At 42.1% G+C, this 24895-nt stretch overlaps 1 protein-coding gene across 5 annotated transcripts in view; it reads right to left on the bottom strand.

Moving 5' to 3' along the window:
* Positions 1-24895, bottom strand: part of LOC122800880 (LIM domain containing preferred translocation partner in lipoma) — a 3822027-nt gene that overhangs the window by 1618606 nt on the left and 2178526 nt on the right. For all 5 annotated transcript variants that reach the window (XM_044070213.1, XM_044070214.1, XM_044070215.1 and 2 more), the window contains one exon: positions 22773-22895. In XM_044070213.1, the coding sequence (XP_043926148.1) occupies positions 22773-22895 (123 nt within the window). The remainder of the gene's footprint in view (positions 1-22772; positions 22896-24895) is intronic.

Below are 24895 nucleotides of genomic sequence, written 5' to 3'. Positions count from 1 at the left end.
ATTCTTACACCTACAAAAATGAAAATAGCTAACAAATGTTCGTAACCATCTCAATTATACTAAAATTATCAGCCTATAACGGTCATAATGAATTTTAAGTAAAACCTTACAAATAATATATTGTGAAGATTAGTTATGTGGAAGCAAGCACATTAAACTTTATAACCAACAATAAGTAACATTTTTAAATTGTTAGACATTAAAGGGTTAACATAATCAAGAATGTAGTGACTGCATCAGGCATTTGCTCTCGTATGTCAGCAAAATGACAGAATGGGCATGAGAGCTCACCAAATAGCTGAACATCCAGTACATCAACAGGTCCAAAAGCTGTATTATTTTGCTGTAGTAAAGGTTAAAGTGAACAAAAATAAAGTATATGCCAGTATTTGAGCAATTAGGCAATTAAATTAGTCTTCCCTTTCCAATACTCTGCTGACTGCATGTATAGAGCTGGCTCCTCACAAAAGCATTTATGCCAACTGCAGAGTGATCTTTAGCCAGATTAAAAAAAATGCAGCAGTCTGTCCTGAAGATTTAACCCTGACCTTTGAGACAAATGAGCAAAAAACCAGCAACCTATCCCAAAGCTTTAACTCAAACTCTTGAAAAGGCAGTACAGCTCCAGTCACAGAAATGTTATGACATTAATGATGTCAGCTGCAAACATAAGCAGATTTAATCATACCCAGCTTAGAAAAACTTTATAATTTAAATTTGAATTCAGACATGCCAGACAAAAAATACGCTTTGTACTGCTTAATGTGCTCAAATTCATGCCCCTACAGTTGCTTGAATTAAATTGCTAGAGCATCAGTAGCATGAAGGAAAAAACATGAAAAGATGAAAGGCATAATACCAAACACTGCTTTCCATAGGAAATCATTGCTGGTGCAGTTTCCAAGTGTATGCCAGCAATGATTCACTTGTTTTGGGAGATTTCTCCTGTATTCAAGTTGGTGCACCTATTGGTATATATACGTTCTGGGCTGTGGGTGTGCAGGGGGCTTGTCCCCCTGCAAAAAAACAATTAAAATTAATTTTTTTCACCCTTCTGCTTTTCTGGAATTATTTATTTATTTGTTTATTTATTTTACCTTTCTGCTCCTCGGCTTTCAGGAAGTTAGCGTTTCATAGTAGAACTGCTCAAACTAGACAGGTAAGCCTGCTCCAGCCAGGTCTGCATACGCACACACACTTATGGCATCATACTCAATGCACACACATCTCCTGCACATACCACATCACCTGCTATCTTACTCGAGGGTCCTGAGAAGAGCAAGAATACTTATGAACCAGAAGCAGCCTTGTAATTCTAGAGCAAAAAGTTACTTAATTCAAGGACAGAAATGCATTTTGAAGAAAAAAATCATGAATACAAAGTATATCATCTGCGTATGATAAATGTAAAGATGTACTAGTATTATTTAAAACTATCTGAGTTACATAAACAATAACATGCATCATAAAAATAATACTCATATAAATTTTGTTGAACTCTATTTGCATTTATTATAAATGTGTATATATACATACACATTATATTGATGTATCCAATATGTGGTGATCTTGTGTGTAATATGTAATTTATCTCGTATGATGTGCTTAGGAAGAAAGTCACAAATTGAGTTACCCAGCTCTAAAGTACACAGTGATACAATAATTAATTTATTGCACAACACCCACCTCAATATAGTGTGTGTGTGTGTGTGCGCACGCATTTTTTTGTCAGGTCTGAACTAATATTTTCCACAATATTTCGATATCACGGTTCCTAAAGTCTGAAATGCTTTCTTCTGGCTTCATTACAACAGGTATCTATACTATCTGTCTTCTTCAGGCAAATTAAGCCTGCTGCATCAAAAATCTTAATGCATCTGCACTGAAGCAACTATTTAATGCAGGCTATCACCAATGATAGATTGAGAACTAGCACAAAGGATTAAGGCTATAACCTTTTAAGAGTCTTCATCCTTTAGTCCTGATTTGGTTCCCTCAGCCTCCATTTACATTATCACTAAGAAATCACTTAACTGGACAGTGTTCCCAAGCTGTCACAACAATGGGTCCATGCAAATTAGTCTAATACCCTAGTAAACAAATATATAAATAAATGTGACTCAATTAGCTGAATGGCAATCAGTCAAGTTCTTAACTGTGTCTACAGCTGTCTGCATTAAACACTAATATGCACATTTGTTGATACTGCTTTTTGCTATATTGGCCTATTGTATAATGGTACATTCCTGCTCAATCACATACATGTGGTAATGCATTTTTGTTTGATGTTACATATTACGGGTAATTTGTCCATGCTTTTTGATGTTCATGTGCCAGCATATGTAGTTTTAAACATAAGCACTGTATTTTATAATTGTATTGTGTCCAGGGTAACCTGCAATACATCATTTTTGCCTATGTTGCCTATGTTTTCTCCTACTCAGTGCACTAACTTTGTTCTTATTTTCTTCCAAATAATTTCCTTCCTCTACTCTAGCACAGACTATTTTTCCATATCCAACCTGTCATTTTTTTGCCATCAAGAATATTATCCATATTAAATGCAGAATATTTCTATTCATCTTATCCCCTTCTCTATACTGTAAGAAGCTCTCCATAGTCAAAAAGATTTCTGGATTACCTCTTCATTTAATCATTTGCCCTAGGCTTTCCTTAAATGCTTCTAATCCTCACAGCTCCAGAATGTGTACCAAACATCCATTTTCTCCTTTAATAGATCTCCAGCAATTCTAATCTAGTGTCATGAATATATTACAAAGCCTTGATTGACTGTAAACATACTTGTGTAAACACTTCCAAACAAAAATATGAAACTTTCTAGCCCTTATTATCTTTCCATAGTTAAGTGCTAGTCTAGCTGCCCTTGCGGACCATTTTAAGTCTAGCCAGTTTCCCTTGTTGTGCTTAATTAACCTATGCCATTTTTTAGAAATTGTCCTTACCCATCCCATAGTCGATAACTGTATATTACCCCTAATGAATATAATTAACGTCTTAATAAACGCACCACTTTGTAATCATCTACCCTTATTTCATTTTACAATAAGGTTCCTCACTCAACTCTCATTTTCTTAACTTCCCTTATCCTTTGCTGTTATACAACCTCTCCACTATGACTCATTGTACATTTTCTTTGTTATTCAATTCATTCAACCAGTTGACCTCATTTGACCTATTTTCCTTAAATAATATTATCCATTTCAGATATAATAATTCCATGTATAATGTAGAGTAATGCAAAGAAAATCACTGTTGTAGCTCAAATTTCTCTCTCTCACTTCTTCTCACCTATCAGCAGTTGTCCCCAAAATGTTGCCCTTGTCAGCATTTGCCATCACCTCCAAGTTTAGAAAAGAACCCCAAACAAGTAAAAACCAAAACGAACCAGTAGTTAGACCGAACTGCCCAAGGACACTGGAACTGCTATTCAAAAGATGTCTTTGAGAATAAATCCACCAGTAACCACCACTGATTAAGATAAAAAACACAGGTTTATTTAAGCGCTTTTCGTTTGCCTCTTAGGCAAACTTCTTCAGAACTACTATCAACCAATGCAATGTGCTTAAATAGTGTGAACTCATGCCTTAATTAACATTAATTCATTCATTAACAATTAACCCAATCATCTTACTTAAAAGAAGAACTGACACATCACAAAAATTAAATCAAATTATAAACTTGTTAAAAGGAAAACAAAAATCATAGCAAACATCTAGTATGGTTAAGCAGACCATTAAATTACAAATAATATTACTGATGACAACTTTATTACTAATTAATGTCTCCAAATTTATAGATGTGTATATGTATGAATGAACAGGGTAAGTGCATTTAAAAATTTCTACTTGGTTCCAATCAATCACAGAAAAAGTGGAGGCAGTTTACATACAAGAGCCAGTTCACTATCTTCTTAAATTAATCAATCTTAAAACACTAGAAATAGTGCAGGCTTCATTCAAACCTGGTGAATGGTAAGCCTCCAGTCTAATCTGCCAATGTAACTCCTTTTCTAGTAATTTAAGTTGTACAGGTCCACCTCTACTGTCATTACCAACCTGCTCGATGCCAATAAACTTGAACTGTTGGGAAGGGTAGTCAATTATATGCTTTGCTAGTGCGTTTGTTTCTTTACGTTTCCTAATAGCATATATATGCTCATAAATTCTGTCTTTGAGCCTACGCTCGGTTTTCCCAATGTAAAAACTGGTGCAATGTTGGCACTGCGCTAAATATACTAACATATTAGAATTACAGTTGACCCTACATTTTAATTTGAAAACGCGTTCATTGACTACAAATGTATTTGATTCATTAATATACTTACACCAATTACAAGCTTGGCATTTAAACATACCGGGGGACCTGGTTGAAAAAGGTTTCTGCTCAAATAAAGATTTCTAGTTCCTACCTTTTCTATAGGTTACCTTGGGGAATGGACCCATTTTGGATAACACCTCTGGATCTGCCCTGAACAATTGCCAATTTTTCTTAATGATGGACCACAAAATAGGACTGTTTACCGTAAAGGTGGTGATGAATCTGGGAAAATCGAATAGTTGCGGAGCCAAGAACCCGCTTATGTTCTGCTCTTCAATAGTGGGTGTCAAATTAGGTTGTTGCATACTCTTTATACAGGTAATAGAGGTTCATAAAACTTGGTAGACCTTTTTAGTGATACCTCATTAATAAGTTCTTCAATCAACCTAAAAGGGTAGGCCCGACTCAAAAACATCTTTTTTAGCAGTAAACATTCCTCAACAAAATCTTCGTCCCTACTTATCATCCTGGCTGCTCTAACCAGTTGACCTTTAATCACTGCTCGTTTTTGTAAAAACGAGTGGCAACTGGTGAAGTGCAGCAGTGAGTTCGAATACGTGGGTTTCCTATGGATTTGTGCTATAAAGCAATTTGCATCCATGTCTTTAGTTAACATGATATCCAAATATTCCAGTGTCCTTGGGCAGTTCGGTCTAACTACTGGATCACCTCCAAGTTGCAGTATTAGTCTATTTCCATTCAACTTCCTATAGGGAGCAATTCTTGTTCCCAGTCTTTTAGATCTCTTTGCTTAAAAACCTGGTTCACCCACCAATATATCAAGCTTAGCATCTCCAAATGTATTTCTTCCACTAAGGTACTACATGTCACCTCAAATCACAGGTCATTAATCTGGAACATTTACCTCCATTTAGCAGTTATTTCGGGACAGTACATCTACATATAGCATTCAGACAAATAGCATTAAAACACCTATCAATCACTGTAACTCCTAAATCTCTCTTTACCTTTCCAGATATTACTCTGACCTATTGGAGTATCTCAATGGCCCAGAGAAAATCTCTCTTCCAGTGTTTTAATTTTTGCTTAGCTACCTTATTTAGAATAGACTAAAACAATTGCCCAAATAGAATAGTTGTGTAAAATCTTACCATAACCTTAGATGTCCTTCTCTTCCATGTTGCAGTATTCATTTACAGTAGAGATATGTCTGCCTTCAGCACCGTACATCTGGCCAGTGTACCAAAGTCTTCAGTTAGGGGTAAGTACGACATAGCATGCTAGTGTCATAAACCGACATCAGTTACAAACATGAAGTCTACACGTACCCAAGTCAGGATTCACTGCCACAGAAGATAAGGCTGAATGAATAGAAAGCATTCCAGCTAAACAATACTATAGGAAGGAGCCTATAGGGCAAACAAAAAAGGCTCTACCTGGGAATATGAGAAAATTCTACATATAGTAATATAACCAACACCAAGAAAACACCTCTACCAAACTATATAACCATAAAACCTCAAAAATAAAGGATAGAGGGGAGGACGGTGGGTTCTGAATACTGCAACATGGAAAAGAAGGACATCTAAGGTTATGGTACGATTTTACACAACTATTCTATGTCCTTCTATTCTCATGTTGCAGTATTCATTACAGTAGGGAGAGTACCAAAGCTGTTAGGTATTCCTTTGGGTGGTTGCTGCAGGAGAAGTGTCCAGGAGACCCTGCAGAATAGGCCTGGCAGAGCCAGATCTGGATATTAAATCCAGTTTGCAATGCTTGGTGAAGGTGTGAAAAGAAGACCAGGTAGCTGCCTCTAGAATGGTGGCATGGTCCAGGCCTTTGAAAAAGGCTGCAAAAGAAGCTGCAGCCCTAGTGGAATGAGCCTTTATTTTCAAGGCTAAAGGCTTGCCATGGAAGTCATGGCAAAAGGAGATGGCCTTTGAGATCCATGAAGCAATGGTCTGTTTAGAGACTACTCTGCCTAGGGCTCTAGGGAGAAAGAAAACAAATAGCTGGTCTGATTCTCTGATGGACTTGGTTTTATCTAGGTAGAATCTGAGCTGCCTGTCCACATCCAAAGAAGGGAGTTTTCTTTCCACAACCTCAGAATTCCTTAGAAAGGAAACAGGCAGGTTAATAGATTGGTTCAAGGAAAGCTCATTCACTACTTTAGGCATGAATGAAGGATTAGTCCTCAAAGAGACTCTGTCTTTGTGGAAAATGAGGTAAGGCAGAATGGTCATGAGGGCTTGGATTTCGGAGACCCACCTGGCAGAAGTCAAAGCTACTAGCAGAAGTGTTTTCCAAGTGCAATCTTAAAGAGAAGCTGAAAAGGCTGGCTTGAAGAGGAACATAGTCAATTTTTCTAGTACAAAATTATTAAGGTCCCAAGGTAGTAGAACTGGTTTCCTAGGTCGTCTGACATACAGAACCCCACTAACGAACAGTTTAACCTCTAGCCTTGATGCTAAAGGGGGAAGTATAGGTAGACAAGCATAAATAGCAGACAAATGTACCTTTACGGAAGACTGACAATCCAGAGTGCAGGAGCTCACACAAATAAGCAAGGACCACAGGCACTGGGACTGCCAAAGGATCCTGTATTTTCTTGGACCACCACCTGGAAAAACGTTTCCACTTTGCAATGTAATTTTTTCTTGTGCTAGGTTTCCTGGCCTCCTGCACGACTTTGAGTACGTGCTCTGAGTATTGGTGGTGAAAAGGGATCAAAAGTTCATCAACCACAGGGTTAAGTTCAGGTTGTGAATCTGTGGGTGTATCAGAGATCCCCTGTCTTGTGTGAGTAGGTCGAACCTTTGAGGTAATTTGTGGTGACTGCCCCTGGCTAGCTGAAATAAAAGAGGGAATCAATGCTGTCTTGGCCAAAAGGGGGTCAGCAGCAGGATTTTTGGTCTGTCTTTCTGAATCTTCAGTAAGACTTTCTGAATTAGAGATATTGGGGGAAGGCATACAGGTATATTTTTCTCCAAAAGAAGGAGAAGGCATCCACTTTCCATGCCTGTGGATGGGGTAGCCTTGTGCAGAAGAGGGGTAGTTGTCTGTTCTGGGAGGAGGCAAACAGACCTGCTTTTGTACCCCAGTTGTGTACAATATCCAGAAATACCTCCCTGTGTAACATCCATTCGTAAGAAGGTGCCATGGTTCTGCTCAGAGTGTCTGCCTATACATTTTCTGAGGTTGGAATATGAACAGCCAGTAGGTGAAGTAACAGAAAACTGGCGAGATTCCAAATCTGAATTGCTAGAGAGCATAGAGGGTAGGATTATGCCCCCCCCCCCCACTTGTTCACATACCATAGCACAGTCATGTTGTCTCTGATGATTCTCAGTGTGCCTGGTAGCAGAAGCTGCTGAAAGGCCTGTACAGCCAGGAGTAAGGCTTTCATTTCTTTTATGTTGATGTGATCCTGTAGTCTGTTTGAGGACCATGGACCATGTGTCCTGTGCTGGCTGGAGGGGAGATGCAGCACAGCTCTCCAACCCAGGTCTGAGGTGTCTGTGTAGAGATGCTGTACTGGAGTTGGAATTTGCAAGAGGGCTCCCTGATTTAGGTGAATTTGTGAGATTCACTAGCGGAGTTCCTTTTTCAGACATGGCAGAAGAGGAATGGTGGCCTCTAGGGACTTAAGGTGGCGGCACCAGAGATTTTTCAGACACCACTGAAATTTCCACACGTGAAGTTTGGCCAGTGGATAGGGATCAGGAAAGCCATATGCCCTAAGAGCTTCAGGAACTGTCTGGCTGTCAAGGATAAAAGGGGGAGCTGGGATAGGAGGTACTAAAGCAAGCTGTTTATTTTTTGTTGGGGAATGAAGGCAGTCATTAGAACTGTCTATATCCTGAAACTTAGAAAGGTTATGTCCTGGGTAGGGGTGAGCTAAGATTTTTGCAAATTTAGAGTGAATCCACAAGTTTCCAGGATGCAGATGCAGATGTAGTGTTAAGGAGTGAGGGTCCCTGTAAGGAATGAGGAGATGGGAGTTCAGATTTATCCATATCTAGACCAACAGCCTGCAGTGAGCTATCAGTGGGGCTAAACATTTTGTAAAGACCCTGGGCGGAGTAGAGAAACCAAAAGGCAAGGCAGAAAATTGAAAATGAGAGGACCCTATCAAAAAACATAGGAATTTTCTGCATGAAGGGTGAATGGGAATATGCAGATAAGCATCTTTCAGATCCACTGAGACCATGTAAGCCTGAGGTGGGATAAGAGGCACTAATGTCTGTAGAGAAAGCATCTCGAACGTGGGTACCTTGAGGTACAGACTGAGGTAGGACAGGTCTAAGATTGGTGTCCAAGGACCATCCCTTCTTGGAACCAGAAATATTTGGAATAGTAACCCTTGCCCATGTGCTCTGGAGGAACAGGCTGGATAGTGCCTTGAATTAAAAGTTGTCTAAAGAAGGAGGTGAAGAGTGGAATTTGAGTTTTTGATGGTTGGGAAAAACCTTGGAAAGGAGGGAGAGCCCACCAAGCCATGAAAAAAGAAGTTATGTTCTTACCATAACGTTCCATGTGAATTGTTCATCTCACCTTTGTTCTTACACATGGGTTCGGAGCCGATCCTCGGCTCCGAGTCGGCCACATCACCAGCTTCGCATCTTCGAGAAAGCTCGAGGCACATTTCTATCTCATGATCCTCCTGTGCTAACCCTCATAGTTTGCTAACACCAGAAGAATCCCACTAGTTACTGCGCCCTAAGCGCATAGAAAAAACACAACCACACTGTCTGATACTCTGTCATCAATAGAAGAGAAAAGATGCCATCCCTGATGTACACTAGGAAGCTCAAGAATAACAATATCTAGAGAAGACTGAACCCGAATGCAGTCTTACCCGTTCTTCGAGAACGCAGGACGGGGGATGGAGGGGGGAATGTAAGAACAAAGGCGAGATGAACAATTCACATGGGACGTTATGGTAAGAACATAACTTCTTTATGGGAAATTGTTCGATCTCGCCGTTTGTTCTTACACACGGGTAGCGTCCCTAGCTCCTTTATCCTGGGTGGCTCACGGGAGAACATTCCTGAGAACAGTGGAACCAAGTGTTGCCCTGTCTCTGGAGTTTTTATCTAATTTGTAGTGAGCGATAAAAGTATGTGGTTTCGCCCAAGTTGCCGCCGCACAAATGGTATCTAAATGGCAAGCGGGCGGCATGGGCTAAAGAAGTAGCAATCACCCTCGTAGAATGAGCCTTGGGTTTAAAGGGGAGTTGTTGCTTTGATTCTAAATATACGAAATTTATACAGTCTGAAAGCCATTTGGATAAAGTAACTTTTGTTACCGCCTTTCCCTTCCTTTGGTCAGCATATGATGCAAACAGCTGGTCTGACTTTCTGTATTCCTTCGTCCTGTCTAAGTAAAATCTCAGCTGCCTGTGGACGTCTAATATGTGCAGCATGTTTTCCAACTTACTGGAGTGATTTTTGAAGAAGGTGGGTAGTTCAATCGACTGATTAATATTTTGGACCGAACAAATCTTTGGAAGGAAGGATGGATTGGTGCGCAATGTTACCCTATCTGGATAAAATATCATATATGGGGGCCGGACAGAGAACGCTTGCAACTCTGAAACTCTCCAGACGGAAGTGATGGCAACCAGAAAAAGTGTCTTCCACGATAAAAATTTAAGAAGGGTTGTGGCGGCTGGTTCAAATGGGGGCAACATGAGCCATGATAACATCAGGTTAAGATTCCATGGGGCCACTGGATTAAGAAAGGGGGGACGGAGGTGAAAGGTACCTTTCATAAAGGCTTTGCAAAGTCTGTGGGACATGAGGGAACTATCTCCCTGACCAACATGAAAATTAGATATAGCCGCAAGTTGTACCCTTATCATGGAAGTCGATGCTCCTTAATGAAAAAGTGTCGAAAGAAATGCTAATATCTTGTGTACTGGAGCCCCTGACAGATCTATACCCTGCTACGAGGCCCAGTACGCAAAACGTTTCCATTTGCTGTTGTATAGCTTCCTTGTGGATGGCTTGTGGGAAGATACAATTATGTGTTGTACTGCAGGGGACAATAAATCTGACCTGGCTAAGATGGGAAGCGGAGCAGTCAAGCTCAGTTTGAGGGACTTGAGAGATGTGTGAGGAACTCTCGACGAGTGCGTCAACAGATCTGGCACTGGGTCCAGAATCCACGGTTCCTCCACCTGATGAGTTTGAAGAAATGGGAACCAGATTTGTCGAGGCCAGAATGGAGCTATCAGAATTACGGTCCTTTCCAGACGTTTGGCTTTCTGCAGGAATTTGGGAATTAGCAGAACAGGGGGAAAAGCATAAAGGAGACCCGGGGGCCAATCGTGCACAAGTACGTCCCTGGGGGCACCCCCCGTGGAGGGGGTAGTAGGGCAAAGTAGCTTCTGCATTTGGCATTCAATGGGGATGCAAATAGGTCGCAGCAAGGCTGGCCCCATCTGTGAAAAATCTTTTCCGCGACTTGAGATTTGAGGGACCACTCATGGGGCAACAGGATGGCTCTGCTCAACCTGTCCGCAATGACGTTGGATGTCCCCGGGATGTGCATTGCTATCAGAAAGCATCCGGTAGACACAGCCCATTGCCAAATCCTGAGGGCCTCTCTGCACAATGGATAAGACCTGATTCCTCCTTGTTTGTTTATGTACCAGACTACTGACATGTTGTCCGTTTGAACTGTCACTGTTCCCAGAGGTAAGGACTTGTGAAAGTGTTGCAACGCTAGAAACACTGCCCTCAAATCTAGAACATTGATGTGCAGGTTGTACTCCAAGTTGGACCACTGACCTTGGACTGTTCTTCCCTGAAAAAGTCCCCTCCACCCTATCAGGGAAGCATCCGTGGTTAAAGTTGCTATAGGACTGGGCAACACAAACGGTCGGCCTTCTGTTAGGTCCTGACTGTGCATCCACCACAGGAGATCCCGTTTGCAGGAGTTCGTGATTAAGATCTCGTGAGATAGTGGAAGCTGTCGGTAAGACCACTGAGCGAATAGCATCCATTGAAGGATCCTCATATGCATCCTGCCTAGGGGAACTATGATAAGAGCGGCTGCCATCATTCCTAGCACTCTCAAGATTTGTTGAGCAGGGACTCTCTTGCTCTGAAGAAGGATAGAAATTTGATTTCTGAGGGCTGATACTCTTAGTGGGGGGAGATTGATTCAAGCCAGGGAAGTATCTAACTCTGCCCCTATAAATGAGATACGCTGCGAGGGCGATAAGACAGATTTTTCAAAATTGACTGTTATGCCCAGAGAGGAGCAAAGGTTGATGGTGTAGTCCCTGGCTTGCACAAGACGATACTCGGTGGTGGCGGACAGGAGCCAGTCGTCTAGGTAAGGAAACACTCGGAATCCCATCTGTCTCAAGTGAGATGCTACTACTGCCATTCATTTGGTGAACACCCTGGGGGCTGAGGTGAGGCCAAAGGGCAGAGCACGAAACTGGAAGTGACTGGCTCCCAGCCGGAAGCGCAGGTGATCTCTGGATGCTCTGGCCATCTTGATATGGTAGTACGCGTCTTTGAGATCTATAGAGCACATACAGTCGCCGTCCTGTAGGAAAGGAAGGATCGACTGTAGCGTGACCATCCGGAACTTTTCCTTTTGCATGAAAGTGTTGAGTCTGCTGAGGTCCAAAATTGGCCTCCAGTCCCCTGTTTTCTTTGGAACTAAAAAGAACCTTGAGTAAGTTCCGGAACCTTTCTGGTCCGCTGGGACTGGTTGGATGACTCTGTTTTCGAGCAGCCTTTTTATTTCTACAGCTGCCTGGTCTCGCAGACTGGGTGGAACATCTGGGAGCTTTTTGGGGGCAGGTGGAATTTTTATAAATGGAATAGTGTAGCCTCTGGTAACTATGCTTTTTACCCAGGAATCCGATGTAAGATTTAGCCAGGCCACTGGGTATAAAGCCAAATGACCCTCGACTGCCTCCAGAGTAGGACAGCCAGGCATGCACCCAGGAGTTTTGAAAGGGGTTCCCAGAGAACGTATCTCTGTCGCCCTGATTCTGCGGACCCCCTCTGCCGCCTGGACGGCGTCTTCCATTTCTTCCCCCTCCTCTGCCTCTGGAGGGGGCATCACTCTGTGTGGGCTGAAAGGATCCCGGAGTCTTTCAGAACCACATTTTTCCGCCTCTTTGCCCTTTGGGGTATGGTCTAGATGGGGCAGAAAAACGGACCCCTACGGCAGACAGGGTCTTCCCTTCTTGCTCGCAACTAGTAAGAGTCTCCTTTACTTTGGGACCAAACAGTGAGGCACCATCAAAAGGGACGTTAGCAAAGGAAGACTTGAAGGCTTCCGCAAAGGAGCATAGGCGCAGCCAGGGTTGTCTCCTCAGAGCAATTGCTGAGGCTGCCGCCCTACTCGAACCTTCAGCTGCATATGGAATGAGCCTCATGGACGAGTTAACTATTGAGTTGAGGGTGTTAAGGTGTGCTGTCACTTTCTCGGAGACAGCAGCATCTGTATTGCCCTGGAGAGTATCTCCCAGTTCCTTGAGGAGATCTCTCTGTAGACACATGAAATCCGTAAGGTAGTTCAGCGATCGCATGGAAAAAGTCGCAGAACTAAACACGCGCTTCCCATATCTGTCCATCGTCCTAGAATCCTTATTAGGAGGATGAACAGAGGAAGATGATTCGGATATTTCCTTCCTAGTGGCTGCCGCCATCACCATAGTATCCACTGGCACTCCTTTAGTCAGAAAGCTTTTGTCTTGATGGGGCCGTGATATACTTGTTGGGTCTGCGGGGGACCGGTTCCACTGTATCAGGTGTCTCCCATACCCTTCGCGCTATCAGGTCCATGAGCTCGTCAAAGGGAGGGGTCACCCAGGAGGTAGAAGGTTGAGCCCCAAATGCCTTCAGCAATACAGATTTGTCTACAGAAGGGGCAAGGCTCTGCCAGTCTCCCCTCTGTTTCAAGATTTCCAATATGTCAGCAAAAGAGACATCTTCAGAGGGGGACCGTGGGGACCCTTCTGCTTCATCCAAATCGGTATCAGATGTCAGAGATTCCTGTGGGGAATCAATGTGTCTACTCTTGCACAATCTTTTCCTCGGTACATCCTCAGAGGGGGCTTCTGGGGAGGCATCCGAGGAACCAGGGGTGCCCTCTGGGGCTGGCTGAGGCATTGGGTCTTGACGCTTGGTAGGAACCGAAGGTACAGAAGCAGAACGTGGACCCTTTGGGGGAGGAGAAGGAGATGCCGATGACGTATGTGTCTGTTCAGACAAGACCTTCCTCATGATGTCGAAGGCACTGGTGCCCTGGCCCGAGGATCCCATCAGTTACGAAGAAGCCGGTAGTTTCCCCGGAACTGGGACCACGGGCTCCAACCCTGAGGACGGATCCGAGCTGATCTGAGCCGAGGCCCTGAGGGGGGAGTCGGAACCAAAAGTTCGGTTCGACTGTCCCCCCTGGAACCTAGAAAGACCGTCGGCTCCGAGACCCCCCCGGCTGGTTCCGAAGGTGTCGAGGTCAACGGTGCCAATAGCGCTACTGGAGGCTTCAGCACCGAGGGCTCTACAATCATCGGCTCTTCGATTCCTGGCTCCAATGACTCAACAGGTCTCAGAGGAGGATTTGTCTCGGGGGCAGGAAGAGCCTCGAGTTTCGAAACCAATTGGGACGATACTTCAATTAGTTTGGACAGAGCCGAGTTCTCCATTAGCTTCTGTACCACTCGGTCCACGTCGGAGTCAGAAAGCGGCCTCGTAGAACGGGACGAAGGGCCGAAGCCGTCACCGAGCGAAGGATTGAAGGTGGTGGTACCTCCGATACCGGCTCCAATACCTGAGTCTCGATCAGAGACAAACATTCGATGCCCGACCCCAAGGTCTTTGGAGCCGGTGTCCGAATCTGAAAAGAGGTGCTCGGAGCCGTGGACTTAGGCTCTGACACTCTTGAAGACTTGGACCCCTTCGAAGACTTGGACACTTGTTCAGTCTTATCCAGGGCCTCCTGAAAACCCTCTGTCCACCAACTTCCTGCACCTTTCTAGCATGACCCACCCACTGAAGGAATGACCGATGGAACAGTCTTCCTGCAAGTGGAGAGGGCCAAGACAGTAGACGCAGGAAGAATGGTTATCAGTTATGGACATCTTTTGTCCACACTGACACCTTTTAAAGCCTGACTTGGCTTTTTCAGACATACTATCTAAGATACCTAGTAAACAAATTACTAACAACACACTTATATGTATATATGTATATATAATAACACACTATAACATTTCTAAAAGTATGAATAATACTTATCTCTCTCTCTCTCTCTCTATATATATATATATATATATATATATATATATAAAGAGAAGAATAAGTTAAGGCAGAAAATAACAATTTAAACCCTACTGTCAGTCCTGACAGAATTACAACAAGGCCTTAACTGAAGTAAAAAACACAAAACTATTTAAAACTACTTTAACTATTTGAAAAACACACTCTCTAATAAACTATCACACTTTACACTAATAAACTACTTTTTAACTACTTTTAACAACTACAACTTCAAAAAGGATAGTATAATAGAATGAAAAAATACTGGCCCGAGCCTCTCACGATGCGATCTGCTGCTAGCGGCAAACTAGATCTTAGGGTTAGCACAGGAGGATCATGGGATAGAACTGTGCCTCGAGCTTTCTCGAAGATGCAGAGCTGGTGATGTGGCCGACTCTGCTCCGAACCCGTGTGTAAGAACAAACGGCGACTGGTCGGTGGTGAACTTCTGCAAGGAGGGGAAGGACAGAGTGAGACACAGGGACAGAGAAGTGTGACAAGGCAGCTGGTCTGAGCCACAAAGGGGGAGCTCTGTTTTGAAAAGGTTGCCTATGAAAGGAAGGAGTGCAGGATGCAGATGTCCTAAGGATAGCAGCTTGTCTAGAATGTCTCCTTCCCCTAGATTGAGTAGTAGGAGGAGTAGACCACCTCCTAACAAAAGAAGTCTTTAGAGGGTAGTTTCTATGGTATCTAGGAATAGGTGAAATGAAATGTTTAAAATTCTGGAGCTCCTTACCTTTCTCCTGTAAGGATTTAAAAAGTTCAGCAGAAGCAGATGGTGTCCCGGGCTGCATTCTACATGAACTCCAAGAAGAGCTAAACCCAAACATAAAACTACTGTTCAATCTTAGCCTTACTACAGGATATGTACCCAAAGAGTGGCGTACAGCAACAGTGGTCCCTCTCCACAAAGGTGGTGCCTCAACGGATCCTGGAAACTATTGCCCCATAAGCCTGACTAGCTTGGTCTGCAAAGCTATGGAAAGGATCATCATGGACCTCATAAATAAAGATATTGGGGACCTACAGACACTGGATCCTACCCAGTTTGGCTTTGTTAAGGGCAGATCCTGCCTCTTAAACCTGGTAGATTTCTTTGAAACAGACACCAAGGCCATTGATGAGAGGAAGGTGGTCCACACAGCCTACCTGGACCTCGCAAAAGCCTTCGATACAATACCCCACTTGGGCATTATAGATAAGCTCACCAGCTTAAATATAAACCCCTATGTCACTAGATGGATTGCAAACTGGCTCAAGGACAGAACCCACATGGTTAGAATTGCTGGAGCCATGTCAGACTCCAAACCAGTTACAAGTGGCGTCCCACAAGGCTCAGTCCTGGGACCTCTCTTGTTCGGTATATATTTCTCGGTGGTACAGGCCAACACGGAAGGACTGTGGCTGACCAAGTTCGCAGATGACTGCAAACTGGGCGCCATAATCAACTCTCCAGCCGACACAAGCATCCTCCAAAAGGGCCTCAAAGAAACAGACAACTGGTGCCAGAGCCATGGCCTCAAGCTAAACGCCAAAAAGTGTATAGTCATCCCCTTGGCAAAAACAAAGTGCCCACAAATTACCACATAGGTGGTAATCCATTAAGTACAGAAGAAGTCATTAGGGACCTGGGGACCCAAGTTGATAGCAATCTCTCATTTGACAACCACGTGGCCAAAGTGGTTAGAAAAACATTTTATATAGCCTACCTAATCATGAAGGGATTCACATCTAGATCAGGGGAGGTCATCGTACCTCTTTACTCATCCCTCATCAGGCCCATAATTGAGTACAATGCCCCTTTTGGGATGTACCTTACCAGACACCTGCAGCAACTGGAAAGACCCCAAAAGTACCTCACTAAGAGGATCAAAGGGCTCAAACAGATGCCATATGCTGCCCGGTTAAAGAAACTCCAGCTCTACTCAGTGGCATACCGCCTGCTCAGAGGCGATCTGTGCCTGACGTATAAAGCCATGTCCAACCCGGAATTAATGGACATGCTGCACCTCAGAAAATCCAAATCCCATCGAGCTATGCACTCGAGAGACTTGAACCTCAGCACTGAAATAAATAGGACATGCTGGAGGGACAGATTCATAACCCAGAGGCTCCCTTCACTCTGGAATAAAATCCCAGTCCAGGTTAGGCAGAGTCCCACATTGACTCTCTTCAAGAGGAATCTTGATGAGTGGATGGGAGATCGTAGGTTTACCCCGGCTACCACTTCTGTGTCTCTGTTAGACAGAGGCACAGTATACTAACCTCAAAAAAAGGCATAGCAAAATTGATTTAAAATGGGTGGCAAAAGCCAAACACACTCTGGCTAGGCTTATAAATGCCCTAGGGCAGATAGCCTAGTATGAACCTATGAACCTATGAATAATGCAGAGTTACCTAGGGGGGCATCTAACAGCTTAGCCTGAAAATCAAGAGGTAAAGGCTCTAATCTAAGCCATGAATACCGTTGAAGGACTGAACAGATGCAGCCAACTTAGAAGAAGCCTCCACAGCATCATAACTACATTTGGAGCATCTAGTTACTTGAGAAACTGTTGAAATCAGATTCATGAGTTGAGTCTTAGTAGGGGAGTCAGTAAGATCAGTCACCAAAGAGGAGGCTTTGGCTAGAGTGTCTAGTACAAATCGTGCCATGTGAGTCTGATAATTTAGCACCCTTATGGGGAGGGTAGAAGATGTATAAATCTTTTTACCCTGTCTATCCATAAATCTACTCTCTCTGTCTGTAGGGAACAGAGAAGTAGAAGGTAGCTGCCTGGATGATTTGTCTGCAGAGACTAGTACAACAGCAGGGTCTGCTGGAGGGTTTCTGAAGAGAAACTGAGATTGAGGGGGGAACTTTATAAAACCTATCAGGTCTCTTGGAAGCTGGAGGTTGAGACTCAGAAGCCTGGGAGGCTGCCTGGAAGGCATCCAGAAAGGCTGGTTGCACAGGATGGACAGCAGAAGGGGAAGGCTGGTCCATATGCAAAATTTCAAAATACCTTCTTTTAGTGTCAGAAATTTCTGAAACATCCCATTGGAAATGTCTCATTAAACTAATAGGGTCCCCACAAAAGATAAATCTTCACCAGGGGAATCAAGTGCCAAGGAATCCTCAGGAGATTCAATTTGAGATAAATAAAAAAGGGATTCATCAGATGAGGAAGTGTCTTCTTCAGACTCAAGCAAACAGGGGCTAGACACAGCAGGTTGAGTTTGAGGTTGTTGAAAAGCCTAAAAGGCCTTGAACAAGTTTTGGGAGAAAACATCCCAGTCAGTAGAACGTGGAGTAACAGAGTGCTTAAGCTTCTTTTTTCTCTTAAGAGGGCCTGGAGATTTAGCAGGCCGCATGGCTGACATCGGAGTGGTAGGAAGGGGAGTGAAAGCCCTATCAGAATCAAGAACTTGTAGTTCTCTCTCACCATCAGGCCTTGATGGCTCACAAACCTCAGCGGACGTACCGAGGATTTCCACCAAACTGGCGTCCAAAAAGGTTTCCAGCTCGGAAGGTAAATCTGAGATTCGAGGATTCTCCTGGCTCTCACTTGCCTCAAGAGACTTGGTGGATGTCTGAGGTGCAGAAAGCTTTTCAGGCCTAGCTCTCTTGGCCTTCTTTTTAGGCGGCTCATTTGACAGACCTCCTGTACCCTCCATACCTAAGGCCAGGAGTCGGAGCCTCTGATTTTCTAAATATATTTTCAAGGAAGCTAAATGACTTCTAAGGGTCTTAGGGACAAATGATTAGCAAATAACACAGTTCTTATAATCATGCTCTTCCCCTAAGCAAAAAACACACTGTTCGCGTGTGTCCTTGTGTGGAATCTGTCTTCCACAAGCACACTTGCCCTTCCTATAAGTCATGAAAAGCTGGACTACAGTAAAATGATAACGATAAGCTAAGAATAAATCAACTTATCTGTAAGCGGGCAGTTGAACGATAATGACCAAACAGTAAACGCCTCTAGCTGGCAATCGGACGTCTGATGATCACTGCAGTAGGAAGGTTCCGACTTGGGTACATGCAGACATCACATTTATAGCCAACATCGGTTTATGGCACTAGCATATTATGTCGCACATATCCCTAACTGAAGACTTTGGTAAACTGACTGGCTGTATGGCTCTGCAGGCATGAATACTGCAACATGAAAATAGGATGACATATAGCATATGTGACACCATGCTAAATCCAAATTCAGGTTTTTCCATTTCAAAAAAATTCCCTTGAATTAAATGCATATATTTTCTGATATAACTGCAAGGTTTCCTCATAACTTACTTTTAACCAGATACCTAAATACTTACTGGAATTTCTCTTGCACATCAGTAGGTTTTCAGTCCCCTGTTGAATCCTATTCGCAATATGTTATCTAATACTTTGGGGTGTTTTTCCTCATTTATTGATCACCATGAAATCTCTCCAAAGTCACTCAGAAGCTGGAAGACTTTTGCATTGTTAGTATGAGGGTATGACAAAGTAAGAGTGATGACATAGCTAAAGTACAACTTTCTACTTCATATCCTCACATCCAGAGCTACTTAACTCTGAATGCATCAATGTAATTAGTATGGATTCTAGATAAAGGATAAGCAGACATTCCTATCTAGTACCATTAGTAACACTACAAACAACTAAGAGCCACCTCCCCATCTTCTATGCCTACAAATCGTGATAAATCCTGATTAATAATTCTGGAAAGGAGACTGGAAAGCCCACATGCTTCAAAACACCAAATAAATATAACTAATCTATCCCACTGAATGCAAAACTTTCTTTGGATGCAGAAAAGGCAGTCTCCTTTTTTCACTAGCTGCTTTTTGTACTTTCAACAAGTCTCTTAATGATATCATCAAACATCCTGCATCCTGGCATGAAATGGCACAGGTCTAAGTCAATTAGATCAGCCAGGGTACGTGCAAGTCTTTTCTTCATTACACTTAAGAATACCTTGTAATCATGAATCAAAATTGTAATGGGACAATATGAACTAGCCAGCTTAGGATCACATTCTTCCATTGGTATCACCACTATCACTCCTTTTTAATTGATCATGGCACTTGCCTAGTATTCAGCACCTGACTGAAGAGGTGGGTTCAAAGACACACAATGTTCTTACTCTCCTAGCCTGCATAACTCTAGGTGGATCCTACCTAAACCTGAAGATTTTCTTCCGTTCTGTCACTTATTCATCACCTCTCTTACTTCCTATTTTGTAACTTCGGAAATCAAACTGTCTTTCTTTAGACTAGTGTGTGAGGTGCTGCAACCTTCGTCAGTATTTAATATGCTATCAGCCTCATTTCCTATGTACATTTTCCCCATATAAAACTGCTTATAATAATCTTTAATAGCACTCAGAATATACCTTTGTAATAACTTCTTCTTCTATCAATTCAAACACTGCCCTTTCAATTTTCAGTTGTCAGAGGTAAGCAGCTAATGCCCTAAATGCCACTGCAGTTTTTACATCATATAAATCTCTTGACAGTTATTCTTTGAGTTGGAATCTTCTTATCTTCCATCTCTTGCAATTATTTTAGTTACCTCATTTGGGTTTCCTCCTCTTTATGTCTGCCCTCCCTCTGAGTTCTAATTTTATAACCTTTCACAATTTCCCCACTCTTTGAATTTACCTGCTGGTTCACCGCATCACATTTCTGGAATGTCCATTCCTCATTTCCTTTTAACATTTGAAGTAATATTCCTTTCAGACAGCAGTGAAAACTTACCCGCTTCAAGATGCAAATTGGAAATCTCCAGTGGCATTGTTTTGGGCTTACATATATGCACTAAAGATATACCAGCAAACAGTCATGACCTCAACATAATTCTGACCCTACATCTTTTCCTTCAACCATATTTGCAAGTTCCCTGGAAATAAACACCTTATGACTGCCATTTCAAACTGAAAAAAGGCATACCTAGGGTCAATATCGCATCTATTCTTAAACCAAAATGTCCAGTAGCCCTAAGCTCTTTAACAAGTGCCTGGCTCCTTTCCTTGCTTTTTTTAACTTTCTCAATTCCCTTCTTCTCTTGAAAACGTGTTTATATCACGCTATCAAAAGATGAAAATAGTGAACGCTATTACATCGAACCTAAAATATCTAAACCACAAAATATCGAACATTCAGAACAGTAAATTTTTTTCCATAGGAAAAAATTTGCTATTCCGAAACACATACACACAACACAAGCACATCAAAAAAACCAGCAATCCACACACATACACTTAAAATCCTACATCTATCCCTATACTAAACTGTACATACACTACTATCTATCCACTTACCTTAACCCAAACCCTAACTCTAAGGTCCGTCACTATCGCACACTCACCTAACCCGTGCCCTAACCCTAACTCACTTAACCCACCCCTAACCCTTACGTCCACACAATCGCACACTTAACCTGACCCGTACCTTTCCACCACAGCGCTGAAAAAAGCAAAGCCACAGAACTGGCTAACCGAATACTTTCACTAGGAAAAAATTTGGTGTTCTGCTGCTTTGCTATTTTTAGCATTCGCTGAATAGGGGTCGATATTAGAACATTTGAAGTTTTAAAACTTTGATGTTCTGATATAGACCCTTGAAAACCCATACTCAAATCATTTGCCACTATTATGATTTCTTCATGAAATATTAATTTTAGCAAGTCTTAACAAACCTAAGTTTTTCCCTTGGAAGTATCTAAGAGAAGAAAAATGTTACTCTTGCACCATAACAAATACCTTTCCGACCAGCTAGACAACTTTTTTCACTTTCCATAATTCTGTTTTCCTCTAGATACAGTGGCTGAAGCATACAGAGGGAGATGTAAATACAAGACATTCTGTCTTGCACATTAAACTGAATGGGATCTTCTTTTGTTTTGTTGGCACTTTTCTACAAGGTTCTTACACCAAACATACTTTCTCTCACATGCTGTAAGACCATAGGTATTTTTCACAACAACTGTGACAGGCACTGTAGAGGACTGCCTGTGGCATAAATGAATAAAGAAGTGCAGAACAATAACAAAAAGTGTACCACATGATGTGTTGTGTCATAAATGGTATATGTAAAGCATCCTTGTTCCATTTATTTAGCTAATCCATACATTCATGCATTCATTCTTCTGATACCCACTTTATACTACTTGTGGTCAAAGTGAAGTCAGTGTCACCCTTCCCCTCCCCCGTAAGTATTGTGTAATAAGTCTTGAAACCTGTCCTGCATTGGATGCCAAGACATAACAGGATGCACGCACACACACAAACATAGACAAAAACTCACAGACACAACTATGGGCAATTTGGAGAACTGAAAATTCAGTTCACCCGCATGCCTTTGGGGAGGAAGATAAAACCAAAGCCTCCAGCAAAATCCCTCAAGGATACAAGGTCAGCAAATTTTGCAGTGAAGGCTTCCCAGATGAGACCAAAACTAGAGAAATAAGCATTATGTGGCAGCAACATTAACTGTTGCACCACTATGCCACCCAAGCTAAACCAAGTCACCCAAACTAAACTGAGTGGAAGAGGCAGTGCCTTCTGTGGCACTGAAATGTGCAGAATTGGGGACACTAGCTTGGTGATCCCACGACAATTATGGCAGACCTCACTGTTATGGAAGGAGAAGCATGCAAGCACATCAGGAGGGGTAGGATGCCCCACAGTTACAAAGATATTCATACCAGCCGCCAGGGTTACACTTTCATTACAAAGCCCTCATTACTATGATGTTGGCAAGGGCACAAACCACCTTCAATGCTTCCTGTATAATGGTCAACTGTCATCTGCATCCTGGCAATATCTAGTATTGGAGAAAGGATGAGTTCAAATCTGATAGGAGACTTGATTATTGGCAGACGTGCATGACAAAAAAAAAATCACCTTGAAAAAAATTTGAAGTACTTGAAACCTATACTGCTTGTCCAGTGATGCAAGGTTATTAACACAGTTTACTTAAATTATTAAACTACTTAAATGCCTTCCTACACCACATTCCTTGTTTCAAGATGCAGTACTTTTGAAACAGAAGCCTATAACTCATCTTACTGCTCTGTTTCTCTTTCCTTCTTATTATACACACAGAGTCACCATGGTTAGAATCTTCTAAATACTGTCCAAGTTCTAATAAAATGCAGAACGATCTGTATTTGGATAAATCATTGCGGATTAGTAAGCTTACTTGCTGATTGCGTGGCTTGTATGGAGAAGTGCTCTCAAGATCAGCCAGTATACTTGTCAGTGAGTCAATTTCAGCATCCAAGCTTGAGCGACGTTCTTCAATGGTTTTACCACCTGTTTTTACCTAAATTAAATTAGAAGAAAACTAAGATAAATACTCTATAGAACTACTGCTTAATTGTTGTTTTTACACAACTTCACAGACCACAAGATCTATTATGTTAAGAAAAGTGCAAAAATGTACGGTTTCTACATTTCTATAACCTACGTGAATTAAGGCTCACCCTTCCCAACACACAAACATATAGATAGAGCCTACTGAAGATAACCTAGCAGCTGTCTGAAAGAAATATATGCAGATGTTGAGGCTCACCTGAGGAAACTAAACAGCTAATGATAACGAAAACATGCCCACTCTTACTTGTATGATTATTTATCGTGGTTGGCATTTAGCTATGTTCTCTATCAGTATGAATGTTAAATTATGCAATTCATAAATAGAGTGGCACAGGCATAATAAAGTCACACTTCTTTTTAAATGCAAACTGCCATTAACAGCAACAGAAAATTCAGGTAGCACCATTGAATTTCACATTAAGTAACAGATTTTGTTCAGTGATCAACATGAGCTAAATCAACAAGGGAATCCTTTCTTGTGCTTCTTCATTAGATTTGCAACAAGCAATATTTATTTATTTATCCTTTGTTTATTTATTTATTTATTTATATATATTTGTTGACCGGGAGTGTCCGACTGGATGTAGGTCCATTTTCAGCGGAGGCTCGGGGAGAAAAGCTCCACAGTTAAAATAAACAGACAGTAGTTACATTGGATTACATAGCGATTAACAATTTACATAGCAATTACTTACAACATATTTACAGATGAAGAACACAGTACATCAGTAGACAACTAGAATCTTTATCTGTGAAGTACATAACAGACATTAACAAATGTTACAATAAGAAGTTCCTGCTGTATAATAAGTACTAGGCTTATCAGCATCTGAGCTTGCTATAATCAAACTAAAAACAAAAGATAAGCGATGCTCCACACCAAAAAACTTGACTGAACAATTTATTTAAGACTATGATAGTGACAAAACAACAAACAGAAATACAGAGGACAAGCGCTTTCAGCTATTAAAGCCTTCTTCAGATCCACATTCAAAAATCACTTCAACATAATATAAAACTTCTATCAGACAATGACAAATAATATGTAAATATCATGTTTTGGCCTAACCAATAAAGGTGCTTATACAAGCAACTTTATCATCCAAAGTATTTGATTATTCTAATGAACATTACCTAACCAATAAAGTGCAGTAACAGAAACATGGTTCAAGGCTCCAGAATGCATCCCAGCACTACCAGGTTATAAATCATACCATGCGTTTCGGCCCCAAAACTCGGACCGAAGCACAAAAGGAGGGGGAGTATCTATATTCATCAAAGATACCTACACCTCCAGGTTAGTGGCACTGCACAAAGCATCAGAAACCATCCCTGTGCAACTAACAGCGGGCAAAACTGCCTTTCAGTTTGTAGCCTGCTACAGAACACCCTCCCTATTACAGGAACCCCACTTGGAATTCCTGAGAACATTGGAGAATATGAAGGTCTCTCCAAACACTATGTTACTGGGTGACTTCAACTACCCAAATATTGACTGGGAAAACTACTCAAACCCAAACACCCTCGCCCAATGGTTCCTTGAATTTATAAACTCTAATGCAATGGAACAACTGGTCACCACTCCCACAAGAGGGAACAACATATTGGACCTGGTTATCACCAACATGGGGACTATATGTTCCACGCCAGAGATAAACCCCTCAATGGTAAGATCAGACCATAAACAAATTTCCCTGGACATCCATATCCCATCCCCACCCCCAGCCAAGGAAATCACTGTAAAGAATTTCTCAAAAGCCAACTTTGCACTTCTCAAGACTGAGGTGGAATCCTTCAAAGCCCCTGGGCCAGAGGATAATACAGCCCAATCTGCAGAATCCTTTACAAATGCATTCTATGAGCATCTGCAGGAATGCATGGATCGTGCTATCCCAAATAAAACCAAGACTCACTCCTCAAAAAACAGGAGACCGGTCTGGTGGATCC

Source organism: Protopterus annectens, chromosome 4.part1 (genome assembly GCF_019279795.1).
Source record: "Protopterus annectens isolate FY-2018-M chromosome 4.part1, PAN1.0, whole genome shotgun sequence".
NCBI classification, from domain to species: domain Eukaryota; kingdom Metazoa; phylum Chordata; order Ceratodontiformes; family Protopteridae; genus Protopterus; species Protopterus annectens.
The sequence above is the reverse complement of the archived record's forward strand: the minus strand, read 5'-3'. Positions and strand labels throughout refer to the sequence as shown.